General features: G+C 40.9%; 1 protein-coding gene across 2 annotated transcripts in view; it reads right to left on the reverse strand.

The window, feature by feature from the left end:
* Positions 1-1153: 1153 nt before the first annotated feature.
* The window catches only part of LOC130917108 (cysteine--tRNA ligase, cytoplasmic-like), a 48773-nt gene continuing 23571 nt past the window's right edge, over positions 1154-26355 (reverse strand). Inside the window, exons 11-23 of one of the 2 annotated variants that reach the window (XM_057838199.1) lie at positions 18636-18748; positions 18402-18530; positions 18146-18275; positions 15411-15514; positions 15227-15324; positions 9223-9412; positions 9019-9087; positions 8663-8744; positions 8465-8545; positions 8165-8232; positions 6662-6721; positions 6494-6577; positions 1154-2722 (exon numbers count right to left, since the gene is read on the reverse strand). In XM_057838199.1, coding sequence (XP_057694182.1) covers positions 2606-2722; positions 6494-6577; positions 6662-6721; positions 8165-8232; positions 8465-8545; positions 8663-8744; positions 9019-9087; positions 9223-9412; positions 15227-15324; positions 15411-15514; positions 18146-18275; positions 18402-18530; positions 18636-18748 — 1325 coding nt within the window. In that variant the 3' untranslated portion in view covers positions 1154-2605. The remainder of the gene's footprint in view (positions 2723-6493; positions 6578-6661; positions 6722-8164; positions 8233-8464; positions 8546-8662; positions 8745-9018; positions 9088-9222; positions 9413-15226; positions 15325-15410; positions 15515-18145; positions 18276-18401; positions 18531-18635; positions 18749-26355) is intronic. The other variant, XM_057838206.1, reaches the window with a different exon arrangement.

Consider the following 26355-nt stretch of genomic DNA (forward strand, 5'->3'; position numbering starts at 1 on the left):
GCTCCTTGAGATGTTTAAAGCTTGGGAAATCTTTTTGTATCCAAATCCGGCTTTAAACTTCTCCACAACAGTATCTCGGACCTGCCTGGTGTGTTCCTTGGTTTTCATAACGCTCTCTGCACTTTAAACAGAACCCTGAGACTATCACAGAGCAGGTGCATTTATACGGAGACTTGATTACACACAGGTGGATTCTATTTATCATCATCGGTCATTTAGGACAACATTGGATCATTCAGAGATCCTCACTGAACGTCTGGAGTGAGTTTGCTGCACTGAAAGTAAAGGGGCCGAATAAAATTTCACGTCCCACTTTTCAGTTTATTTGTTAAAAAAGTTTAAATTATCCAATAAATGTTGTTCCACTTCACGATTGTGTCCCACTTGTTGTTGATTCTTGACAAAAAAATTAAATTTCATATCTTTATGTTTGAAGCCTGAAATGTGGCAAAAGGTTGCAAGATTCAAGGGGGCCGAATACTTTTGCAAGGCACTGTAGCTATCAGGAGATTTTGGAGGACTTCATGCTTCCATCTGCTGGAAAGCTTTATGGAGATGAAGATTTCATTTTTCAGCATGACCTGGCACTTGCTCACAGTGCCAAAACCACTGGTTAATGGTTTACTGACCATGGCATTACTGTGCTCAATTGGCCTGCCAACTCTCCTGACCTGAACCCCGTAGAAAATCTGTGGGAAATTGTAAAGAGGAAGTTGAGAGACACCAGACCCAACACTGCGGATGAGCTTAAGGATGCTATCAAAGCATCCTGGGCCTCTAAAACACCTCAGCAGTGCCACAGGCTGATTGCCTCCATGCCACAGGCTGATTGCCTCCATGCCACGCCGCATTGAAGCAGTCATTTCTGCAGAAGGATTCCCGACCAAGTATTGAGTGCATCGCTGATATTTAATACAAAAAAACTCAACCTTCAATTAATTATAACATTTTTTTGTATTGGTTGGATGAAATATGCCAATTTTTTGAGATTGGGATTTTTGGTTTTTCTTGACTTTTTCGCCAAAATCATCAATATTAAAACAATAAAAGGCTTGAACTACTTCAGTTGTGTGTAATGAATCTAAAATATATGAAAGTCTAATGTTTATCAGTACATTACAGAAAATAATGAACTTTATCACAATATGCTAATTTTTTGAGAAGGACTAGTAGTAGTACTGGGCATTAAAGCAAGGGCGTAGGTTTGGTCTCAACATTGGTAAGGACGATATAACAGCATAACCTGCATGTACACTTTTTGCTGGGGACGGGACATTAATAAGACCAAACAGATTAGTTGAATGGGGCAAAGGGCCACATTTCTCATGAATATGAACCTAATTAAAGAGTACAACAATAAAAGTGGTCGTGACCACAGACCCAAACTTTTTGGGAAACAAAAGTGTTTTTATATGTCAATGTGACGAAACAAAGTAGGAAATCCCACTTATCAGACACACACCCAAGGCAGTTTTTGTACATGCCACATTTATTTTCCACTCTACAGTTCTATATCGATAGATTCAATACATGAAACAGTTAAAAAGTTGATGAGCAAAAGCGGAAGCTAAGAAGAAAATACTGAGCCCAATCTTGTGATTTCACGGAGCTAAATGAGCTAACAATAGAGCCAATTTGGAATCTGGTGGTCTCTACTTCTACTATATCCATACATTCATTGTCTAACGCTTAATCCGGGGGAAGTGTAAATAATTTCTATTTTAGAATGAAGATTTGTTATTAATAAAAAAATTAAAAGTGTTCGTTGGCTGTCAACGAGTAGCATTTGAGATCGCTACACAAAAATAGCAATGTAAATTGCCCAAAAGAACGGTCAGACGTAAGACAACCAGAGGGTATAATATATAAGAAAGACGGGGCATATGGTGGTAAAGGATAGATTGTTGAAACAGGAGAATGTCATTGTCAGTGGAGTAAGAAAAAGGTATCGATAAAAAATCTAGCTCTGGATCAGGTCGGCTCGTCTTTTTCAGCCCTCAGCACTCAAGCCATCTCTTTAACTGAACATTTGTATGTTCTTCCACATCTTTACCGGTGAATTTGGCACCAGGGACATCATTTTCGGACAGAATTGGTAGGTTTAGTTCTGTAAACATCTCCTTCGCACACAATTTCCATTCATTTACTAATGGGGACAAACGGTAGCGTGTCCCCCCCTTAGCAACATTAGCTAACATCATGAATATTAATGAGCGGAAGTGACGTGTAGCGTGCGGTACGCTATTGTAAGACGAGGTGAAGAAAAATGTTCTTGTTGGTTCTTGGAGTTTTGAGTTATAATTTTACCATTATGCCTTCTGATTTAAGTACGCTCTTCTACTACGCAAATTTTATTCATCTCGAGGCGATTTTTGCCCGAGTCGAGCCAAAACGTTTAGAGTATTTGCAAGTCATTTAAATACAGTGATGACACTATGAATTACATAAGATGCCATGTTATTTCCAAAAGCGTGAATGGGCTTTAAAAATTCAACTAATACAATATTATTGTCCAAAAAAGAAAAATCGATATATAGCACCTACAATACAACTAAAATTGAAAAGGGTTTACTGTAATTACTATTTGCTTCCACTGACTGCGCACTCAATTGCTCAGAAGATACTCTTTATACAGCTTCTCCTGACTTTCGTAAAGCTTGCGCAGTTTCTTTTCTTGTCCTTTGCCGAGTTCCTTCCCTTCAGCATCATGAGTAGGGAAACCCTATGGAAGAATGGAAAACTGGTGTTAGGCCAACTGCACAGTTAACACAGTCATTCTCAATTATTTTCTGTTTTACCCCCCTCCCAGGAACAAGTACAGTATCACAAAAGTGAGTACACCCCTCGCATTTATGCAGATGTTTATATCTTTTCATGGAACAACACTGACAAAATGAAAACTAGTCTGTGTGCAGCTTATATAATTTAGTTAAATTTTTTCCCCTCAAAATATAGGCATTAATATCTAAACCCCTGGCAACAAAAGTGAGTACACCCCTTAGAAACTACATCCCTAAATGTCCAAATTGAGTAGTGCTTGTCATTTTCCCTCCAAAATGTCATGTGACTTGTTATTGTTACTAGGTCCAGGTGTGCATAGGGAGCAGGTGTGTTCAAATTTGTAGTGCAGCTCTCACACTCTCAAGAAAGCTCACAAACAGTTTGCTGAAGATATGTCAACAAAGCACATGGATTACTGGAACCATGTCCTATGGTCTAATGAGACGAGGATTAATTTGTTTGGCTCCGATGGTCTCAAGCATGTGTGGCGGCGACCAGGTGAGGAGTACAAAGATAAGTGTGTCATGCCTACAGTCAAGCATAGTGGTGGAAATGTCATGGTCTGGGGCTGCATGAGTGCTGCAGGTGTTGGCGAGTTACATTCCATTGAGGGAAACATGAACTCCAACATGTACTGTGAAATACTGCAGCAGAGCATGATCCCCTCCTTTCAGAATCTGGGTCGCAGGTCAGTGTTTCAGCATGACAATGACCCCAAACACACCTCCAACATAACCACTGCTTTATTGAAGAGGCTGAGGGTAAATGTGATGGGCTGGCCAAGCATGTTTCTAGACTTGAACCCAATAGAACATCTTTGGGGGATCCTCAAGCGCAGGGGTGGGCAATTAATTCCACAAAGGGCCGCAGTGGGTGCGGGTTTTTGTTGCAACCCATTAAGAGGACACCTTTTCACCAATCTGTTTTACAAGCGCAATCAGTTGATTGCAGTCAGGTGCTTCTCATTTCTGCTGAAACCGCATTGGTTAAACTATCTGTGCTGGGTCAGTTGGAACAAAGACCAGGACCCACTGCGGCCCTCGACGACCGGTTTGCCCACCCCTGCTCAAGCGGAAGGTGGAGGTGCGCAAAGTCTCAAATATCCGGCAGCTCCGCAACGTTGTCATGGAGTAGTAGGAGAGCATTCCAGTGGCAACTTGTGAAGCTCTGGTCAACTCCATGCCCAGGAAAGTAAAGGCAGTTCTGGATTATAGTGGTGGTCACACAAAATATTGACAGTTGACAAGTTGTATGTTAATATTGACAACTTTCACTAAGGGGTGTACTCGCTTTTGCTGCCAGGGGTTTAGATTTTAATGGCTATATTTTGAGGAGAAAATAAATGAACTCTATTATATAAGTGTCACACAGACTACTTTTCATTGTGTCAAAGTGTCATTTTGTCAGTGTTGTCCAATGAAAAGATATTTGTTTGTGCACCTTAAGAAGAAAACAATGCAAAAAGTAAGTGTTGAGCCTTTCGGGTTGTCCACCGAAAAAGCGGGAGTGCTTGCCTACCTCGACCGGCAGCTGTTGCACACCATATTTGCCAGGTGATCAAGGAATTTGAGGTAGGGCTAACTTATGTGTGTTGGTTGGAGGGTGATGGGTGAATGACTCAATCACATTTGTTTATAATACAATTCGTAGATTCTTGTGCAGTGCCCCTCAGTTTTTGGAAGAATCACTATTCTCTGTTAGCCGATGCCAATGTCACTCAAGCTTGAGAACCTTTTCGCTTTCGTCCTTTTGCAGTCGCAAACATGTGCCTTGATCCCACCTCTCCCGTTGTGTTGTCGTATGCTTCGGACAGACTGTGTGGGGGTGAGGAATGGGTGAGGAATTAACCCACCTCTTTTTTATCTCCTAATCTTATGTACCGTATTTTCTGCACTATAAAGGCGCATCTAAAAGCCTTTAATTTTCTCAAAAGCCTAAATATCTGCAGAAAGGCGAGGGGTGTACTCACTTTTGTGATACACTGTATTTACACCTTACAGTTGCCAACATGTAATGCAATATTCAATGTGTGATAAAATAATTGAATGCAGAAACATTAATTCAGCCCCAAGTGTTATGAAAGGTCACATTTGTTTAAAATTGTTCAGGTTGAATTTCACTGTATTCTTCTAAAATGTATATGACACCAGAAAGCATGTTTATTTCATATGACACACAGTATTTTATGGTCCTGAATGAAATTCACCGCTTGGAAGTCTGTGGAAGCGATCGATATATTTATTCAACTTTTTGAATCAAAATTTTCTAAAATGGCGACAATTAACAAAAAAAAGTTGACTGCGATGGCTGGCGCTTCAAAGATAGGTGGAAATTGGACTATTTCTTTACTAAAATACGCAACAACTGTGTCTACCTCATTTGCAAAGAGACAGTCGCTGTTTTTAAAGAGCTCAATGTGAGGCGATATTACCAAACAAGACACGCTGACATGTCATGTATGACAAGATTACCGGGAAGATACATAGCGAGAAATTGAAGCAACTTGAGGCTAGTTTAATTTCACAGCAGCAGTATTTCGCAAGAGTCGAAAGAGAACGCTACAAAGGCTAGTTGTGAGATTGTTGAAATTATTAATAAAAAAAAAAAAATACAGCAAATGTGACACACAGAATGGCTTGCTAAAATTATCTTAAATATATTGTTCTGCGTAAACGTCATCAGCCAAGGTCAGCCCCCCACATTTTTACCACACCAAATCTGGCCCCCTTTGCAAAAAGTTTGGACACCCCTGCTATAGAGCCATACTATTGTATGCAGATGGGCGGCGGATTCAGCTGATTTTACTGATTCATTCGTTTATTTTTGGTGTCACGTCAGCTCAATGTGCTGCAGGCTTTTGTTGCTACAACAGGGAGAGTGGTGCGAGCCTTTTTGGGTTTCCAAAAGATCCTGTCCACTGCGAAGAATTGGCAAAACAAATCCCACAATCGAGGGACCATTGGCCTGACTAGAAAGTGAGTAAGCTACGTGTTCTATATTATGTCAAATACTGGGATCATGACATACATTTTAGTAAGGAGGTGGCTTGCATTTTGTGAGTGACAAAGCTCCCTGTCGACCTGTGAATGCGGGAGTGCTGTCCCTCATCGGCCAGCGATCATGGTGTGCGACAAGCCACCGGTCATCAAGCCGGTCAAGTGCTGTCCCTCATTGGCCGCCGGCCACGCCGTGTGACAAGCCGCCGGGTTGTCCACCGAAAAAGCGGGAGTGCTTGCCTCCCTCGACCGGCAGCTGTTGCACACCATATTTGCCGGCTGATCAAGGCGCAAGTGCCAGTCCTCGGGCAAACCCGCGCTCCAACCTCGACAGATTTGTCCACCGAGAATGCGCCATTTACGGCGTCCATTACCCTGCTGCGTCCCCAGCGACGAGCCCTCCCGCCGGACGTCCACTGACATTGCCATGGGTCCGGCGGGACTGCCTGCCGGGGCAGCAGCAGGGGAATGACGAGCCGAAACTGGCAGGCGGCCGGGGGCTGGCCTATCAGTGAAGGCAATCAACATGTGATGGACACTATTGCGCATATTTCATCTCGTTCTTGTCTCATCAGACGAAAACTGGCATTCGTCTCGTTATGTTTTGTCTTCTAAAACACGTTTTAGCTCATTATCGTCATGAAAAAAAAAAAAAAAAAAAAAGTGTTCGTTGACAAAATATTTTCGTTATTGACCACGAAAACAACACTGCTTACCGCTTTATCAAACTTGGAAAATTTGTCAGTTTCTGCAAGAAACATCTCAGATGGCGGAATCTTCATTTTAGCTAGCTTGGCCATCTGAAACAACACCAATCAACAAAAATACAGTTACCGTAAAATAATATTTTTGAGCAAATCATTACAAGCTGAAGGTTTTGAGACCTCCTGTTCTTCTTTTATCTTGGCAGCCTCTGCTTTCTTACTTTGCTTCTCTTCGTCGATCTGAAAACATAGGTTTCCATCGTCAGCCTTCTGTTTAAAAGCAAGCCTCTATAAATCACAGCAGTAATGTACTGTACATTCACATGGATTAAAGTGAAAATTGACTGATGCTCCTTTTGAAACACTGACAAGGCCAAACATTGTTGGGCATAATATTGCCGAGGTGGTATTCAAGATGCTTGATTCAGTTAAGGTACAGTGGGGCAAAGAAGTATTTAGTCAACCACTAATTGCGCAAGTTCTCCCATATGAAAATATTAGAGAGGCCTGTAATTGTCAAAATGGGTAAACCTCAACCATGAGAGACAATGTGGAAGAAAAAACAAACAAAAAACAAAATCACATTGTTTGATTTTTAAAGAATTTATTTGCAAATCATGGTGGAAAATAAATATTTGGTCAATACCAAATGGCCTGGGCCGGCCCTGCATGTGCCAACCATTCTATGATCATGCCGGCCTGTTAAATCATGTGGCATCATAATTATTTGACATAGGGTGCTGCCGTCAGCATGACTCGAAAGCACAGATTTTAACATCCCCTCCAGTTTTTATTTGGCACAGACTTTACCACTGAAAACCTGAGATACGTTCCTTTTAGTTCCATTAATAGGAAATATTTTCTCCACTAGAGGGCACTCATGCTCTTTGGACAAATAGTGCTTCATTTCTGAAAAAAATTTTTTGGTGGGGAAAAAAAAGATTTTTTTTTTTCTTTTGGCTTGATGTGGTTTTGTAATAGGTGATAGTACAGTATAATAATAGCAGTTCATCCAGATAATTTTGAGCTTTGAAAAAAAAAAAAAAAAAAAAAAAAAAAAAAAAAAGCAAACATCGTGAGCAGTTACTCACAATGAATTACTTGAGTCATAGACTTCATAACCTATTGACATGACACAGGAAACGGGCCAATTGGTAGCGGGCCTATTTTCAAAAACTATATTTGCAAAACCAAAGCTGCTACTGACCTAAAACCAAAACAGGCTCCTACCTTAGCCATATACGAGTCTCTATGAGCAGCGGCATCAAAAAATTCAAAGTCGTTCCCTTATAAAATCCAGATTATTTTATCTAACACAACTTAAAATGGATATACAAGTCTCAGATTTTACACTAGAAGCACAAAAATCACCAAATGCAGAGATAATCACCTATATTTTCAGGATCAATAGCAATATTTAAGTTTTTGACCAAAATAGCAACTTTTTTTTTTTTTTTTACTGCAAGTTTTCAACAGCTAATAACAGCGATAAGAATGACAAAGTGACACGTCAATAGTGATGATATCTATTGCTTCCTAATCCACATAATACTCGTTTCCTGATTTTTTTTGAGCATGTGATTTTTTTTTTTTTTTTTTTTTTCATGAACATTAAATGTAAGGCTCACACTAACCTTTGTTCACAGTCACACATTGAAATTACATTATACCGCCTTTCCTTACCTTAATTTTCTCATTCCTCTCCTTCACTAAAATGTCCTTGTCCAGGAGTTTGACCACAGTTGGCAGTCCTGCAAGGCATTCATGCTTCATTACAGTAGCTACAGGATACATAAAGCTAATAAGTGCTCCAAAATGGGTAATAATAGAAGACATAATCATTATAGAAGTTGCCCCAGTTATTCTGATTTGAGTCACAGAATAACTGTCATTTAATGACGAGACTTTACGTTGCACTAGGCCTTACCAAAAGATCGTAGTTATTACAATCCATTAATCCAAGTACACAAAAGATGATAGTACCTTCATGATCTTCGAGCCGGACACCTAGTTCCGGTAATGTAACATCACGGAGATCATCACAGAGCTGAAGCAAGTCCATGACTGGTGGATAAAGTTAAAAAATAATTTATAAGTGTTCAACAGTTTTTCATGCTGTAGAGTTTGTGCATAAATCCTACTAGCCAAAATTAAAGATGAGCAGAAAACTATGCATCGTACCCTTCTCCTCTCTGGCAATTTTTCGCACTTGCTCTCGGAAGTCAGAGAGGACAGAGAGGAAAGGCATCACTGTGCTCTCCAGCTATAAAGACAACAGAAACTACAGAGTCAATCATATGATAACTTCCACATCAACGAGAGAGTTTCCAGTCTGGCCAACAAATATTACAATTGTTAAAGTAGGCGGTCTTTTGTTTCCAGTGAAATGAACGTATGAACTTAAAAAAAAAAAAAAAAAAAAAAGAACGAAGAGCATTGGGCAGCAGAAACATGCTCAACTTTAAGAAAAAGCTAAAAAAAAAAAAAAAAAAAAAAAAAAAAAAAAAAAAAAAAAAAAAAAAAAGGTAGTTTCTTACATCAACATTCTGTCCATGTCCTCCCACTGGGAAACCAATAGGCTCTGATCCTTCAATTGCCCCAAATATCTAGAAGTCAACAAACTTTTATGAGGAGGTTGAAAATTTCCACGCAAATTTGAAAGAACTGAGGTCAATTATGGTTCTTGAACATTCTTACTATGGCATAAATTCTGTGCTACAGAGTAGTGGAAATCTTCTCACCTTCAGCATTTTGGTGAGATACATGGCAATACTTTCCATTAGCATGCGGTTTGGTCCCATTTTGGCACTTTTCTTGCTGGCGATGTAGCTGTTGCTCTGACTAACCAGCTGTCTCATTTCTTCCATGACCGTGCGGGTGTCAATGTTGTCACACAGAGCCTCGTGGACCGCTGACTTCTTGTCGAAAAAACTACAAAAAAGACAATTTCAAAAGCAGCTTTTAATTTGTTGTCATTTCGAACAAAGATGTCACTTTTGGGACCTCATGTGGCTTGTCAGTGTCTGTTCTCAACAGTTTTCGCCATCCAAGCCCTTGTGTTCTTCTAAGTTTTTGATACCAACCTTTTGTTAGTGACCTGAGTTTTGTTTGCTTCTGTGTTTTTTGGATCCCCACAATATTGGTTGGTACTTTGTTTGCCTTAATCAAATAATTTTCCACTGCCGTCCTGCCTCACCGCTTCCTTTTCCCTGTACTTGGGCCCACACAACATCTGCCTGCCCCCATTACTTGACAGAATGCGTTCTGTCAAGTACCCCAAACAAAATGCAAAGGACCAACCAATATAGTGGGGATCCCAAAAACACAGAAGCAAACAAAACTCAGGTCACTAACAAAAGGCTTGGTATCGAAAACTTACTTCGAGGAACACAAGGGCTTGGACGGCGAAAACTGTTGAGAACAGACGTTGACGTGCACATAGACAATGACGCACCCAGGACTGAACAGAAACTTAGTTTATATACACACAGACAAGGGGTAATGAGACAACGAAGAACAGGTGTGGACACAGGAGGATGCAAGTTGGAGGATACACTAGGAGCAGGAACAACAGGTGAAATAAATGGGCAATCACAGGGACAAACTAGGAGGGAACCAACACAAAACCTAACACTCATGGCTTAGGCGAGACCTCAGGTCCCTTAAGTCATTGCCAATTGTTGCGGTCTGTCTCGACAGTCCAATCCCTGCCCCGACAGTTCCGTCACCTGGCGCAAGGTAGCATCCACTTTTCTCCATCCTTTCTTGGACCGAACCGTGAGTTCACGGAGCCAGTTCTCGGTCCGAACCTTGATGCGGTCTTCCAATGCCTTGAATCGCAGCTTTTGATCTGTTGTCAATTTGTTGATTTCCTTGAAAGCTGCAGTCTTGGAAACTTAACGGTAGAGCAGGGCACCTCCTAAGCCAAGCAGGAGGAACCCCACGACCGTCAAGCCAAACAGCCAAATATCCTCGATATCTTCCACAGATAGGACAGTAAGACACGCTGGCTTCCAGTGATCCCATGAATCTCTCACATATCCAGCTGCGAAGGTACTATATGGGCAGGACGGCTCTCCTGGTGCACCATGTCTTGTTGAAAAAAACTTGCCAATTACGCTGTGAAACCAACTAATCAGATCCATTTTCGTTTCGTTTTGTGTGAGAGACCAGCACAGTTGATCCACAGAGAAAAATACAAAAAAAGAGACTAGACTGACGAAGATGGCAGCAAGCAGCAGCAGGGAGGAAACACGTCCGATCCAGTCAAAGGCAGGAAGAAGAAGATTGTGAAGCATCCACAGAGGCAACACCTGTTGTACTGTGCATTTTCAATTGTGGTCGAATACTTGGTGCGAGTTTGTGATCTTTTTTGATGATGTAATGAGCAGCTGTATAAAGTCAGCAAACCACACGGACGCTTGACATCGTCGTTTTGGAGCTTGGCTCATTGTCTGGCTAGAACAGTCCTTCTCAAATAGTGGGGCGGGCTCCCCCAGGGGAGCGCAGAGCGATGCCGGGGGGGCCTACGTGACCTCAGAATACATACTTTTTGCCGTACTAGAATAAAGTGAAATTATTGCACATCCGCTCAGTGGATGGCACTGGCGCTCTCATTTTCAGAGTGTGCGCAGTATTTTTGAACAAAACAAGAGCACACAGCAAATGGCAGGAGCTAATATGAAGAGTTAAGATGAGGAAATATGACAAAGTGCATGTGGCTTTTGGCATCAGTGGGAAACAAGGAAAGACCAATATGTTTATATATTTACTATATAAACATATTATATGTTTACTGTGTCTAAAAAATGTTGGCAGTGGACAGCATAAAGCCATATCAATGAAGTCCTCACTTAAAGACATTAGACCCAAATCACATTGATAAGCCACTTGATTTTTTCAGCAAAAATGTGCTGGTAAACCAGCGAGCACTGTCAGCATCACATAAGGTGGCATACCAAGCTGCTCAGTGCAAAAATAACCTCACACCATAGCAAAGAAACTGATACCGCCTGCAGCCAAAATAAAAATTCCCTCTGTCCAATTACAGTGCGTTTTTGTTATATCAAATTTTCTTTTTTCGGTCAATTTTTTTGCCAAATTGTACTCATTAGTTATTTTTGCCAATCAATGTGAATTTATTATTATTTACCAATTTTATTAAATTTGACTTTTCAGTATCAAATGGTAAAAAAATTTACTTTGAGTGTGTTTGGACATGACTTTTTTTTTTTTAATTCAGGCAAAGATGCGCTTTAAGTCTGTTCTGTTACAAACTGAAATTTCAAAGTATAACTTTATTGTAAGTACTGATGCACGATAATACATTTTTAACCAATGCCGATAACCAAAAATGTCAAGTCGATAATTCTATTAAAAGATTTATGTAAAATTTCAAGTATACACAACAGCAAATATTAGTGTGCAAAAAACAAATTATTGCTTTTTTTTTTTTCAACATCAAATGTGAACAAGTAGTAAATTCCAACATCTATAATAATGATAGATTGTCTGACATTGTGTAATGGTAAACTTTTGGCAGCAATTACTTACAGAGTAAATACCTAAGTTGCACAAAAATGCCTTTAAAAATAAGCCACTCCTAACATATATAACAACATTACTACACTGCAAAAACACACCCCCTTAAAATTAAATTCCCTTGTTTTCAGTGTAAATCTATTGGAAATAAGTGAAATTATCTGCCAATACTTCAAGTATATTTCACTGATTAACTCAGATTTATTGAAATAAGAAAAAAAGCTATCTAAAAATAAGTTTAATAGGCTTATTTTAAGCAATAAATTATGCTTAATCCTAAATTTTTTTTTAGAAATTTTCTTTATTCAAGAATAGTTATGGTTCAAAACATTATTTGAAAGCAAATTTTTCTTGATTTAGGTGAAAAGTGACCAATTTTTTTTTAGACGTATGGGCTTAATAAGAACAAATGGTAATATTAATTTAAAGTGGGATAATCTGGTGGATTCATCAGTTAACTAGTCTTTAACACTCAAAACAAGAAGGAGAAAATTATTTGACTTGATTTAGGAAGAATGATCTGATTAAGACGTCATAAATTTACAGCGTACTGAATGCATTACTGACTGACTGACTTCTTGTGAGTGTAGTTTGGTGCATATTGAAATTATCTTCTAACCACTGTGCTGTCATGATAAGCATGCTTACTTGACATCACTTGTCCGAATGTCTGGTGAAACTGATGTGATTGGCATGTTTTTCACAAAGAATGGTGGTTGTATAAACTGCATAATTTTTTTCATCCATGGCTTTGGCTCTCGGGTCACTTTGGTAAAAAAACGTCTCTCGTCTGACAGAGGCTGGCATCTCCTCCCGCCTGTGTTCCTCAGTCAGTCCGGCCGCCACACTAGCACCTGCACCAGGCCTCTGTCTGGCCGTGGTGCTTAATGAATTGAACCAGAGATGAGTGGCGGCGGCGCTGCCCGAAACGAGCCGTCAAAAGTGTCTCTTGATTGTCACAAGCCCCGTAGCTTAGCTTAGTTTAAGTTTGTTTACATTAGCTTTAGCCTTCGCGCTAGCCGCAGCCTCATATTCATTCCAAAAATCTTTGTGATGCAGCTTTAAATGGCTGATCAGGTTAATGGTGTTGAATGAGGATGCGTCCTTTCCACCTCGTGGAACTTCTGCAGTGCATGTTTTGCAGATGGCGAGAGCGTCATTTGTTTCACACACAGAGAAAAACATCCTCGCTGGTGACAGAGCCGCCATTATATCCAATTGCCTCAACCACGTCGTGTGACGAGTCACTCATGCCACAGGGTCGATGCGGCGGAGCAGAATAGGTAATGAGTCACTCATGTGACAGGGGCTTCAGAGGGAGGAGGCGGCAGTGCAGAATTGGGCAAAACTACTTTAACTGCCCAGGATGAAAAATATTGCGCACATTTGGAGCCAAAATTAAGTATATAATTATTGGTTGAATTTTTTAAAAATCTGGATTATCTGTGTGACGTCATAATTGGCATTATTGCACGATAATTATAGGTAATCGATATCATCGTTGATCTTTAATTGTAAGTTTATCTACGCTACTTTGTGTGAACGAGGACAATGCTATGCAGAGGTGTACTTGTAATAATTACATTTTTTAAACTTGTAATAAATTTTAGACAAATTTATATATGTATATAGCCTATTTACAGAGAATTGGGGGGGGGGGGGGGGACGAAGCGTTTGCATCTTCCTGAGGGGGGCGTCACAGAAAATAATTGAGAAGCACTGAGCTAGGACTTAGTTCCAGCGTCTTGGTGAGGACCGTACAATGACGTGTAGTTGTTTTTTTTAATAGTTATTTGGAAATGTAGGGGTACTTAAAGGGTTAATTACGACTTACACTGAAATTCGGGTTACGTCGCCAGCCCAGGAACGAAACTTGTTCATAACACAGGGACTACCTCTACTTTGCCACGGTTTCAGATTTTGAGATGCAATTTTTGTGTACAGTGGTACCTCTACTTACAAAATTTATTGGTTCTGGAAGTAGTTTCTTAACTTGACAATTCTGTAAGTAGAGGCGCGTTTTCTACGTAAATGCCCTAATCCGTTCCAAGAACGGACGCAAGTTCACTAAACCCCAAACCGTAAGCTTTACACTCCGCAAAAAAAAAACTTTTCGTCATTGCATGTGGTGTCAGAAATAGATTTTTTGTTTGTTTGTTTGCAAATGCTGTTAACCAGCTATTTTTCATGTTTGAAGCCTCACCTTTTAGCCGCAAGTTTGTATTTTGGAGAACACTGACAAAGTTTTATAGCAGGCTAAAGTAGATTGTCTTTCTTCCCCATTAGCCTCAATGTAGCAATGCTAACGTTAACAGTGTTTAATATAGATGTGTTTCCTTATTTTGTATGTCTGAACTTTAAATCTACGGCGTGTTGATGACCAATAAACATCTGTGAAAGGAACTGGAGTCTAATATGCCATCAACACGCACACACCAACGCATGTACGCACGCGGCGATAAAACGCAGCTGTGAAAATTACCGCCCTCATTTTTATTTACCGTGGGATAAATGGACTCACTGCATATCGCGACAGGCTTAGCAACTTCAATAAAACATGTCGTTCGTTAGTTAGATGTGCTTATGATCAGCCAGGTTGTCGTCTCCTGTCGTCTTCCAAAATTACAACTGGGTGACTGCGTTTTAGGTGTTCATTTACGGCCCACTTGCAGCCTGGTATGCAAGCTTGGCATTGAAGAGACAGGACACAACAGTGTACCCTCCTTTGTTTCGTTGAAATAAGTCAATGTTTTGGCCACTCTGGTGCTCTTTATTGGCTTTGTTCCGCTTTCCACGCTTGCATACCGAGCGTCCGACATTCTCAACTTTCCACGCATATATATTTTTTTAACCCTTCAGTAACCGTCAACGGGATGTTGTGCTTGTCGACGCATTTACGTCATCAATGACGTCGACTAGTCGGGAAAGCTCTAGGCTTAACCTGAAAATTCTGTATGTAGAGACATTCGTAAGTAGAGGTAACACTGTATAATACACCGACAAAGACATGCCTTCTGAATTTTTATCTTATTTTACGTAAATAAATAAATGAAATAAAACCTACAGTTTTGTAGTTCTGGCTTTCAGGAAAGCCCCAAAAAGACATTTTTAGGGCCAGTTACAATTATAGGAAAAAATGAGAACAGCACAACTTAATTCCAATTAGGAACCACAGGAATGTGATGTACAAGCCATAAAGTCTACCTTTTGTTCAGCGCCACTTCTGCTGCATCCCACTTTTCAAACTGCCTAGTGATGTCAGTAGGTGCACGCAAAATGTCTTTCACATTCATGAAGAACTCCTGTTGTACAAAAAAAGAAACAATACATAAAAGAAAAAAATAATCATCAAGATAAACATTGATTTGATTGTTCCTGTATTACATACATTCAGGAACTTCTCGTACTGGACTACTAACTCCATAGTGTTGGGGGAGTAATCCAAAGTATCTTTCCACGAATGCATCAAGAACGCGAGACGAAGCTGCCGAGCTGCAATAACAACGAGGAAGAGTTGTGAAACTTTTTCTAATTCAGAATAAAAGCTTCTTTTTGAAGATCCTTAACATGTCAAAGACAATTGTTATGAGAACATCTTTTATGAATTAGCTAAATAACTTCAATCGGTCTCACAAAGAGCATGAGATAACAAGCACAAGTGTGGTAAAGGACACTACAGGCTGAAAGTGCCTGTGACGGGATAAAAAAGGCTTAAATAACATTTTTATGGGAATTACAATCATATTTTGAGACCAGTCTATATATAACTATTTGGCAAAGCGCAGATGACGACAAATTAGTCTTTTAATCTGCCTTTTACACCCGCCTGTCATTATAGCGCTCTAGCATCCCCAGCTGGAGGATGACATTGGTAGGGTCACGATTTCAGCTGATTTAGAATTCAGCCCACTGAGAGGGAAGATTCAGAATGAGGAAAATGCGACAAAGAGAGCTGCAAAATGTCATTGTTTCAATCTCTCCAATATTTATTTAAGCCATACATCTCAAAATAACACATTTCAGAGCTGTAATTGCAATACCGTGATACAGTGAAACCGCAGTATTTTTGCTTATGGTTATCATACCGTCAAAATCTCATACTGGCACATGCCTAATCCCAATATTTGACGTAATACAAAACACAATGTTTACTCATTTCCTCGTAAATCCAATGGTCCCACAGCTGTCAAAATTGTTTAGCCAAATCTCTGGCTTTTTGAAACCCAAAAGGCTCACACGCCTCTTCCTGGTGCAGCAAAATTTTTCTGCAGCACATTTGGCTGGCGTAATGCAAAAAAATAAATGAATCAATCCGCAAAATAAACAGAATCTGCAGTCGTTCTGCATACTGTAGGCTGTGTACTGAAGATGACTATACCACTGACGTCACATTCGCAATCCTCGTCAATCCAATAAATCGCCCATTTTCATGGCGCGGGATTAAAAAAAAACAAATGTATCGATCGCTTCCACACACATCCAATGTCCATTTCATTCAGGAACATAAAATACCACGGAAAATATTAAATAAACATGCTTTTTGCTGTCACAGGCACTTTACGACAATTTAAGACCTTGATTATCCATATTTTAAATTGATGACATTTATAGACTTTTTAAGGACCCGCAGGAACCCTGGGAAAGCATTCCGTATCCGTTGTAATCCCGGCGTTAGGTCTTTTGAATCCAGTTACAATCGATTCCTTTTATTTTTATATTTTGTCAATCAAGTCTCAAAATAGTTTCATCCAAGACAAAGCTACAACAGTTTCATCTTGGGTGGCATTGGTGTCTAAACAGCAAAACAAAGCATCCACTTAATAAATACAAATGTATCATTCTTGTTTAATTAAGTACGTAGTTTGCAGGGGTGTGCCATCTTAGGCACCCCACGATTCGATTACGATTAAGGGTGCTACGATTCGATTTTTGAACGATGATCGCGATATTGACTATGATCGCGGTTATCGCGATTATCAATGCATCATGCAGTACTGGTAAATAAAGTAGCCAAACAAATTTACGTCCTTTATTTAAAATATCCTTATGATTCAACAGGAAAGATTGAAAATGCCCATACATCAAAAAGCTTCCCTTAAGCTGCTTTTTTTATTTATTTATTTTTTACAAGAAAGTGCAAAAACATTAACCATTTTAAAGGGAGTACTTATTTCTGTCAACAATACAATGAAATTTACACTACTGGAATGAATTCCACATTTTCTGGACACAAACAGAGTGTCTTTAGAAATAAGACTTCTTTATACTTTGTTTTCACATTGTTACCTCCCTTGTGTACCTCTTGGAGTGACAGGTGGACATCACAACTGGTCTCGACACCGCCACACACACACTTATTACAGCGCGCGCAGTTTCTTCTCTCCCTCTCTCTCCCGAAACAACAGATTTCTGTACTATTTCGCATGTTTGTACTGTTACCGCTGTACTTAATCATGGTTTTACACGTTCTGCATATGAAATACACGTTAGCTAATTTGCTAATTAGCTTATCGCTAACGATTAACATCTCAAAAACAACAATAAAGGCTAAACAGTACAAGAGGGTTAGTGTACTCGCCTGTTATAGATGCACACAGGTCTTAGCAACACACTCATGACATTTTTTAATTAAAATGCCTTAAAACTACAGCTGGACATCTGAAAGACAAGGAGCAACAAACTATCTCTTTTCCCCTCTCACTCTAAAAAATAACACAAAAGCACGACCGCCGGGTCGCGCAACTGTCTCATACACAAATTTATTTTCCAGTCTTTTAAAAAGGAGTTAATCTTTCTCCCAGTAACTGGGAGCATCCATCATAACGTTGTGCGTGCGTCCGTTAACAGTGTCCAGGCCGCAGACGTGTTTTGAATTTCGTTTCACTACGAGCGGCTGTCAAAGTTATGAGTGAAAATCATCGTTTTTGAACCTTTATGAATCGTAATCGAATCGTCACGTGTCAAATCGCGATGCATGTAATAATCCATTTTTTGGAACTCCTCTAGTAGTTTGGTTCAGCAGAACTGTTTTTTTTTTCTTTTCTTTTTTTTTCTTTCTTTCTTTATGCTTAGTTTCCAAAATTAATACTTCATAGAAATTGGCATTTTAACAAGAAGATGTACCTGTATTTTTTGCCAAGGCTTCCTTAATGGTGATGAAATTCTTCAGAGATTTCGACATCTTGCATCCTGCAATTGTCAGGTGACCAGTGTGCAAGAAATAACGGACCCAATGATCATTCTCAAAGAAAGCCTAGGAAATACAACAGCACAAAATGGATCTCTTTGAACAGATCTTTGCTACATGCAGCGTGTCAGTCCTTTGTGCCAGCAGCTGACCACCTTTTTAACCAATAGATACAAAGTTTTGACGTTTTACCTCTGACTGAGCCAGCTCGTTATCATGGTGGGGGAATCTTAGATCAACCCCCCCACCGTGAATATCCATTGACTCCCCCAAGATGGAGCCAGCCATGGCCGAACACTCGATATGCCAGCCAGGCCTGCCCTATTCAGACATTTAAAAGAAGTCTTGATTGTCTTCAAACTTCGAATCAATTGGATTTAAAATTGCTCAATTAGAAAGGGGTAAAGGAAACAATTCCCAATTTACCTTTCCCCATGGAGAGTCCCACGAAGGCTCTCCAGGCTTGGATGCTTTCCACAAAGCAAAGTCATTAGGGGAAATTTTCTCACTTAATCTGTCAGCAGAAATGCTCAGGTCACCTACAAGACAGTAAAAAAAACTAAATAAGTGAAGAAATGTATCATTTAACATTACTGGCCAGAAGTATTGGCACCTCTGCAATTCTGTCATATAATGCTCAATTTCGCTCAGAAAATGATTGCAATTACAAATGCTTTGGTATCAAGAGCGTAGGTTTGCATACGGACGGTAGGGACATAACATTACAAACTTTTCGGGATGGTCAAATTGTCCCAACCAACTTTTAAGCAACCTTATATGCATGATACAATGAGTTCAGTTATATAGGTCAATTAAATTGTCTACCCATATTTTGCAAGGATAGAATTGACCCTACCATTATTAAGTGAGTTATATTCATTGTGTTCACTTACTTACATTTACTCCTTTTCACTAGCTGAATATGCAGATCCATTTCCCCCTCAAACGCACATTTCATTGGCTGATGGCTTCAGCCACACCCGACACACGCACGTTAACACTCGCACAGCCCCGAAGAAATACATGTCAAAAACCATGCCGCCTCCTCCACCCCATTTAAAGAGGAGGGATATTAGAATGTTTTTTTTTTCGTCCAGCAGCAGCCACTGCAAGTAACTTAAAAAGACACCAATGTTGTGGAGGTGGGGGACACACCACTAATTTTACTACTGAAAGTGAGACCTGCATCACAGTTAGCATAACATTAAACTGTGTGAACTTTCTGACCTGCAAAACTGGAGTCGGAAGCTGCTCAGAGAGAAGTGTCCTTCTGTTTGTGTGTTCTATCGTTAACGTTAATTAAACTTTGAGAACTGTTGTGAACTCTTCTGGAAACTATATAGAACTAGAAAAACATGAGCAAGAAGCTGCTTAGAGAGACGGGTGCTGCATAACCTCATATGTTGCTCACACAACACAACATAATCATAATTAACTATGTACATTTAAAAAATATTTTTTTGGGGGGTGGGGGGTGCCGCGAGCTACCCACACTAGCGTTGCGATTGACTGGTTTATCGTTATCGATGTAATGAGCACCCCTGATTTAGCATATCAATTAATTAGGTTCATATTCGTGAGAAATGTAGCCTTGACCCCCGTTCACCCAAACTATTCGGTATGTTCCATCCCGAGCAAAAAGTGTACATGCAGGTTATGCAGTTATATTGTCCCTACCAATGTTGAGACCAAACCTACACCCTGGTTAGGTAGTAATATCTTCATTTATTTTGCTTGCAATGAAAAAAACACAAAAGAGAAAAGGAACAAAAAAAATCATTATCATTTTACTAGTGCTGTCAATCGAGTAAAATATTTGATTGCGATTAATCGCACGAAGGTCATAGTTAACTCGCGATTAATCGCACATTGATCACAACTTTTTATCTATTATAAATGTCCCTTGAATTATTTTAATACTCTTATCAACATGGAAAAGTGGATAGGCTTGCTTTGTGCAATTAATTTTTTTATTGAAAACAATATGTAGTGTTATATTTCGCACTAATATTCTCACTTTGAGCAGTCATTCACATTTGAAGCAATATCTCAATGCAATATCTAACTTGGGTCATCAAGTTCAGACACGTACCTGCAATAATATAAAGAAGCTCTTCAGTGTTGTAAGTCACATAGAGCTCCCTCACTCACACACGTATCAGTAGTATATGGACACACACTGTCTGTAACATTACTGTTCTGAAACATATCTACTTTGATGATTAAATTAACAGATTGGCACATGACATGGACAAACTGAGTTACCTGCACTGCTCCAACGCAGCTTCGCGCTTCCTCATTTTCTCCAGCTTGGTAGCTGTTGGCATGGTGACATTGGTAGAGTGTAGGGCCAGCCCATCTCTCAGAGGTCCCGTATTCCACTGGACGCGCTTGATCATTTCATGGGTACTACTCCATATAGTTGACACTTCCTAATGTACTTAAATTAAGGACGTACATAAGAAAAGTGGCAACGAGGATGGGATCTCATGCAGGAAGCCCTTCACTGGCTGCTGCACATCTTCAGAGGTGGGTTTTTTTGTTATCAGCTCACTCATACGACATCAAGTATCGTAAATCTGATTTGCATTGCAATGCTGATGGACTTTCGAGGTTGCCGCTTCCTGTCACAAAACATGAACCTACCTCAGTGGACATATTCTATTTCTGAAATTTTGAACAGGCACCAATTTCAGCGTCGCAAGTGAAACGTGCAACTCGGAACGACCCCGAACTGTCAGTCGTCATGGACATGGTAATTAAAGGACAAACCACGTGTGAGAACACCGCTCTCAAACTTTTTATGGATAGGAGGTGGGAATTTTCTGTTCAATCGGGTTGTTTGCTGTGGGGGAGGAGTGTGATTGTGCCACAGTCATTGCGTGCTAAAATGCTTGCGCAACTGCATGCAGGTCACAGTGGTATTGTTAAAACGAAAGAAATGGCGAGAAGTTATTTTTGGTGGCCAGGATTGGATAAACAGATCGAAGAGACCCCTTGGCACTGCATTCATGCTGACTTTGCGGGGCCTTTTGAAAATCAAATGTTTCTGGTTGCTATCGATGCCCATAGTAAGTGGCCAGAGGTAGCTATCATGAAATCAACCACATAGGAAAAGGCAATTGAGAAGTTAGGGGTAATTTTTAGTTGTTTCGGAGCCCCTGCACAACTCGTGTCAGAAAACGGGCCCCAATTTGTGTCAAAAGAAATGGTTGAATTCCTGCAAGCCAATGGGGTTCAACACAATAAGTCTGCTCCCTATCACTCGGCAACCAACGGCTTGGCAGAGAGGTTTGTGCAGACCCTCAAACATGCTCTCAAAGCATCACCAGGGCAAAGTACACTCCATCAGAGACTACACGAATTTCTCCTCAAATACCGGACATCTGTGCATGCAACTACCAAGGTATCGCCAGCGAGCCTAATGTTTTCTCGAGAGATACTACCTGGCATGGATCTTCTAAAACCACCAACCCTGAGCGAGATTGTTCAAATGGATCAACAGAAGCATGTCAAGTACAGAAACCTGCATTCCAAGAACAGAGTTTTTACACCTGGTGACTCTGTTATGGGCCGGAGTTACCAGAGTAAGGAAAAGTGGTCCCCTGCCACCATCATTGCTCAAACTGGGCCTGTTTCCTACACAGTTCAGACAGGTGATGGTGTTTGGCGTCGCCATGTGGATCAATTGTTGGGAACGCCAGACACTACTCCAGAACTGTCTATGGATTGTGATGATGCTAGCAGTGTAATTATACCAGAAATGTCTAGCTTACTGGATGTGCCAAAAACACCAGAAATGTCTAGCTTACCGGATGTGTCAAACCCAAAAAATCCTGCTGTAATTGTGTCTAATTCAACAAATGCACAAACGGAACCTGAAACGGTATCGGAACCAGTTTCCACAAGTGGAAAATCTGAAGTGACTGTTGAACATCGTTATCCTGCACGCGACAGGCCTGATAGATTGGATTTATAAGTAATGGGGGAAAAACAGGAGGTTTTTGTGTTCGTTTCTGGGACATTTTATGTAAGGGGGGAGGATATGTGACATATTTATGTCCCACTGCTGTTGCCATAGTGAGCACTTCCTGTACGTGTGGTATTACAGTGAAAAAGGAATCTCTATGAGGTCTCTGTGATATACAGTGGGGAGAACAAGTATTTGATACACTGCAGATTTTGCTGGTTTTCCCACTTGCAAGCCATGTAGAGGTCTGTAACTTGTATCATTAGTTCTCTTCAACTGTGAGGGACGGAATCTAATACAAAAATCCAGAAAATCACATTGTATAATTTTTAAATAATAAATTTGTATTTAACTGCATGAAATAAGTATTTGATACATTACCAACGAGTAAATATTTCGGCTCTTAGTTCTTTTTTAAGAACCCCTCGTGTTCTCCACTCATTACCGGAAGTAACTACACCTGTTTGAACTTGTTACCTGTATAAAAGACACCTGTTCACATGCTCAAACAAACAAACTACAACCTCTCCACAATGGCCAAGACCAAAGAGCTGTGTAAGGACATCAGGGATAAAATAATAGACCTGCACAAGGCTGGGAAGGGCTACAGGAAAATAAGCACGCAGCTTGGTGAGAAGGTAACAACTGTTGGAGCGATTATTAGAAAATGGAAGAAGTTCAAGTTGACGGTCAATCTACCTCGTTCTGGGGCTCCATGCAAGATCTCACCTCGTGGGGCATCACTGACCATGAGGAAGGTGAGGGATCAGCCCAGAACTACACAGCAGGACCTGGTCAATGACCTGAAGAGAGCTGGAACCACAGTCTCAAAGAAAGCCATCGGAAACACATTACGCCGTCATGGATTAAAATCCTACAGCGCACACAAGGTCCCGCTGCTGAAGCCAGTGCATGTCCAGACACGTCTGAAGTTTGCCACTGACCATCTGGATGATCCAGACGAGCAATGGGAGAAGGTCATGTGGTCGGATGAGACCAAAATTGAACTTTTTGGTCTAAACTCGGCTCGTCGTGTTTGGAGGAAAAAGAAGGATGTGTACAACTCCAAGAACACCATCCCAACCGTTAAACATGGAGGAGGAAACATTTTTTGGGGTTGCTTCTCTGCCAAGGGTACAGGACGACTGCACCGTATTGTACTGCACCGTATTGAGGGGAGGATGGATGGGGCTATGTATCGCCAGATCTTGGCTGACAACCTCCTTCCTTCAGTGAGAGCCCTGAAGATGGGTCGTGGCTGGGTCTCCCAGCATGACAACGACCCAAAGCACACAGCCAAGGCAACTAAAGAGTGGCTCCGTAAGAAGCATCTTAAGGTCCTGGAGTGGCCTAGCCAGTCACCAGATCTGAACCCGATAGAAAATCTATGGAAGGAGCTGAAAGTCCGTGTTGCCCGACAGCAGCCCCAAAACCTGAAGGCTCTGGAGAAGATCTGCATGGAGGAGTGGGCCAAAATCCCTGCTGCAGTGTGTGCAAACCTTGTCAAGGACTACAGGAAACGTTTGGTATCTGTGATAGCAAACAAAGGTTTCTGTACCAAATATTAAGTTCGATTTTTGTGATGTATCAAATACTTATTTCATGCAATTAAATGCAATTTTTAAAAAAAATCATACAACGTGATTTTCTGTTTTTTTGTATTAGATTCCGTTCCTCACAGTTGAAGAGAACTTGTGATACAAATTACAGACCTCTACATGCTTTGAAAGTGGGAAAACCAGCAAAATCGGCAGTGTATCAATTACTTGTGCTCCCCACTGTATATGCCGAGAAGCACACTGAATAAAGAAGTGTTGTTCCATTCAAGTCTCGGCCTTACATGTACTTAGATTAAGGAAGTTCAAAACAAAATTGGTCTTTCATCTCCGTTGGGGAACACATGGGAGATGACAGGACCCACCCCATAGGGTGAAGCATCGCATGCCAGCTGTATTGGATATGAAGGGTTGAAATGAGTGAGAACCTCTGATGAAATCAGGGCGTTTTTCGCATTTCGAAAAGCTTTGTTACACTCATTCGTCCATTTCCATTTTACATCTTTGCACAACAGCTGATGCAATGGTTTATGAAGCAATGCCAAATTGGGAATAAACAGTCCATAATAGTTCAATAGACCTAAAAAAGATCTAAGCTGACTCACATTTCCTGGGGCGGGTATATCCACAATTGCCTTTGTCTTAGATGGAGCCTTGTGTAGTCCTTCGTGGTCTATCACATGCCCGAAATACTCCACCGATGGTCTCAACAATTCACATTTTTCCTTGCGCACTCGAAGACCATACTGCCTTAGCCTTTTTAAGACAGCATCCAGGTTGCGAAGATGCTCCTCGTCGTTGGCATGTACTGCTCCACACAAAGCACCGGATTCAAAGTCACTTTAAAATCGCTACATGTGCGAATTCCGCCATTCTTTTTCGGAACCGGCACAATTGGTGACGTCCATTCGCTGGTGGTGACTGGTTCCAAAACACCACTTTTGACCAACGCATCTCAGTCAGCCGCGACTTTGTCACGAATAGCATACGGCACCGTTCTAGCCTTCATAAAACCAGGTTTGCTTCCTGGTTTAATGTGCAATTTCACTGTAATGTCCTTTATGCTGCCCAATTCCTCACGGAAAACCTCATCATTCTTGTCCAGGATGACTTGTAGTTGTGAAGAACCGTCTGACAGCTGCCAAACGTCTAGCCAATTTACACGAAGTGCATTAATCCAGTCATCCCATGATGGAAGCAAAATTCCCTTTTGTGACATACACTGAAAGTTGGGCAGTTTGCTCATTGTATTGCACACTAATATCAGTCATTCCTTTCATGTGTACTCTGTGTCTAGTGTACGCGTTGAACACAGTGTCTGATGGTCTTAATGAAAGGTGTCTCAAACACTGTTTATAGACTTGGTACGACACCAGCGATGCCTGTGATCCAGTGTCTATTTACATTTTGACTTGGGTGACCCTCTAACTTTGGTGTGACCAAGTAACACCCTGACTTCCCGTCCACGCTCATTACATACACTGTGTGCACGTCACTTTCATCTTCGGAAGTAGACGCACTCTCTACTGCTTTGACATATTTCCTTGTTTTCTTCTTGTCATTCATTTCCTTATATTTGTCTGTGCTTGTTCTTTTCCGACAGGCACGCTCAACATGACCCTTCTTCCCACAATTATGACAGTTCATTTCTTTGCACTAGCAGGTGGAGGAAAGGTGCCCTGTTTTATCGCACCTAAAACAGGGACCAGCAACATTGCTTTGGGTACCTGCCACTTGGTGTATTCTGCTCGTAATGTTCAGTTGTTGAGCCTCCTTTGAAGCCATTTCCATAGCCACGCTTACATCAGATGCTTTCTTTAATGTCAGTCCACTTTCTGAGAGTAACTTCTTTTGTGTTGCTTCATTTCTCAGTCCACATACCAATCTGTCTCTTAATGTGTCTTCTAAAACATCACCAAACTCACAATGTTCAGTCAGCTTCCGCAGCACCGCTACGAACATAGTGACAAGATTCCCACTCTTCCTGATTTCTCTTGTGAAATCGGAATCTCTCTGCAATCACAAGGGGCTTGGGTGAAAAATGTCCATTAAGAGTTTCCACGATGTTCCTGTACGTTTTAATGCCAGGTTTATTGGGTTGAAGCAACTTTCTCGAGCACCTTCACGCTCCTTTTGAAATCTCCCCTCGTCCTCCTCCCCACAAAGTCACGACGTGGAAGCTGAGGTTGGCGCAGTCCGTCCCTTGGAGCACCGCGACCCGCAGCAAACTCCAAAAACAGCACCTCTGAGCTGACGCAGGTCCAGACATCCTCGTCGCCACTTTTGTCATGTACTTCCTTAATCTAAGTACATGTATGGCCGAGACTTGAATGGAACAACACTTTATTCAGTGTGCTTCTCAGCATATATAATCACACAGACATCACAGAGATTCCTTTTATACTGTAATACCACACCCACAGGAAGTGCACACTATGGCAACAGCAGTGTGACATATTGACACTTCCTGTGTGAGCGACTCTTGCTGTTGTGTAAAGAAACCGTGACTGCTCGGTGCACACAGTGTGCGATACACGGCAAGTGTTCAAAAGGAAGCTGTCTGGCCGCAGTAATCAAGTTGCGTGCACTATCCGTGGTCAGTGAGACCACTTTGTGTTCA

The sequence above is a fragment of the Corythoichthys intestinalis genome, chromosome 1, assembly GCF_030265065.1.
Source record: "Corythoichthys intestinalis isolate RoL2023-P3 chromosome 1, ASM3026506v1, whole genome shotgun sequence".
Lineage (NCBI taxonomy): Eukaryota > Metazoa > Chordata > Actinopteri > Syngnathiformes > Syngnathidae > Corythoichthys > Corythoichthys intestinalis.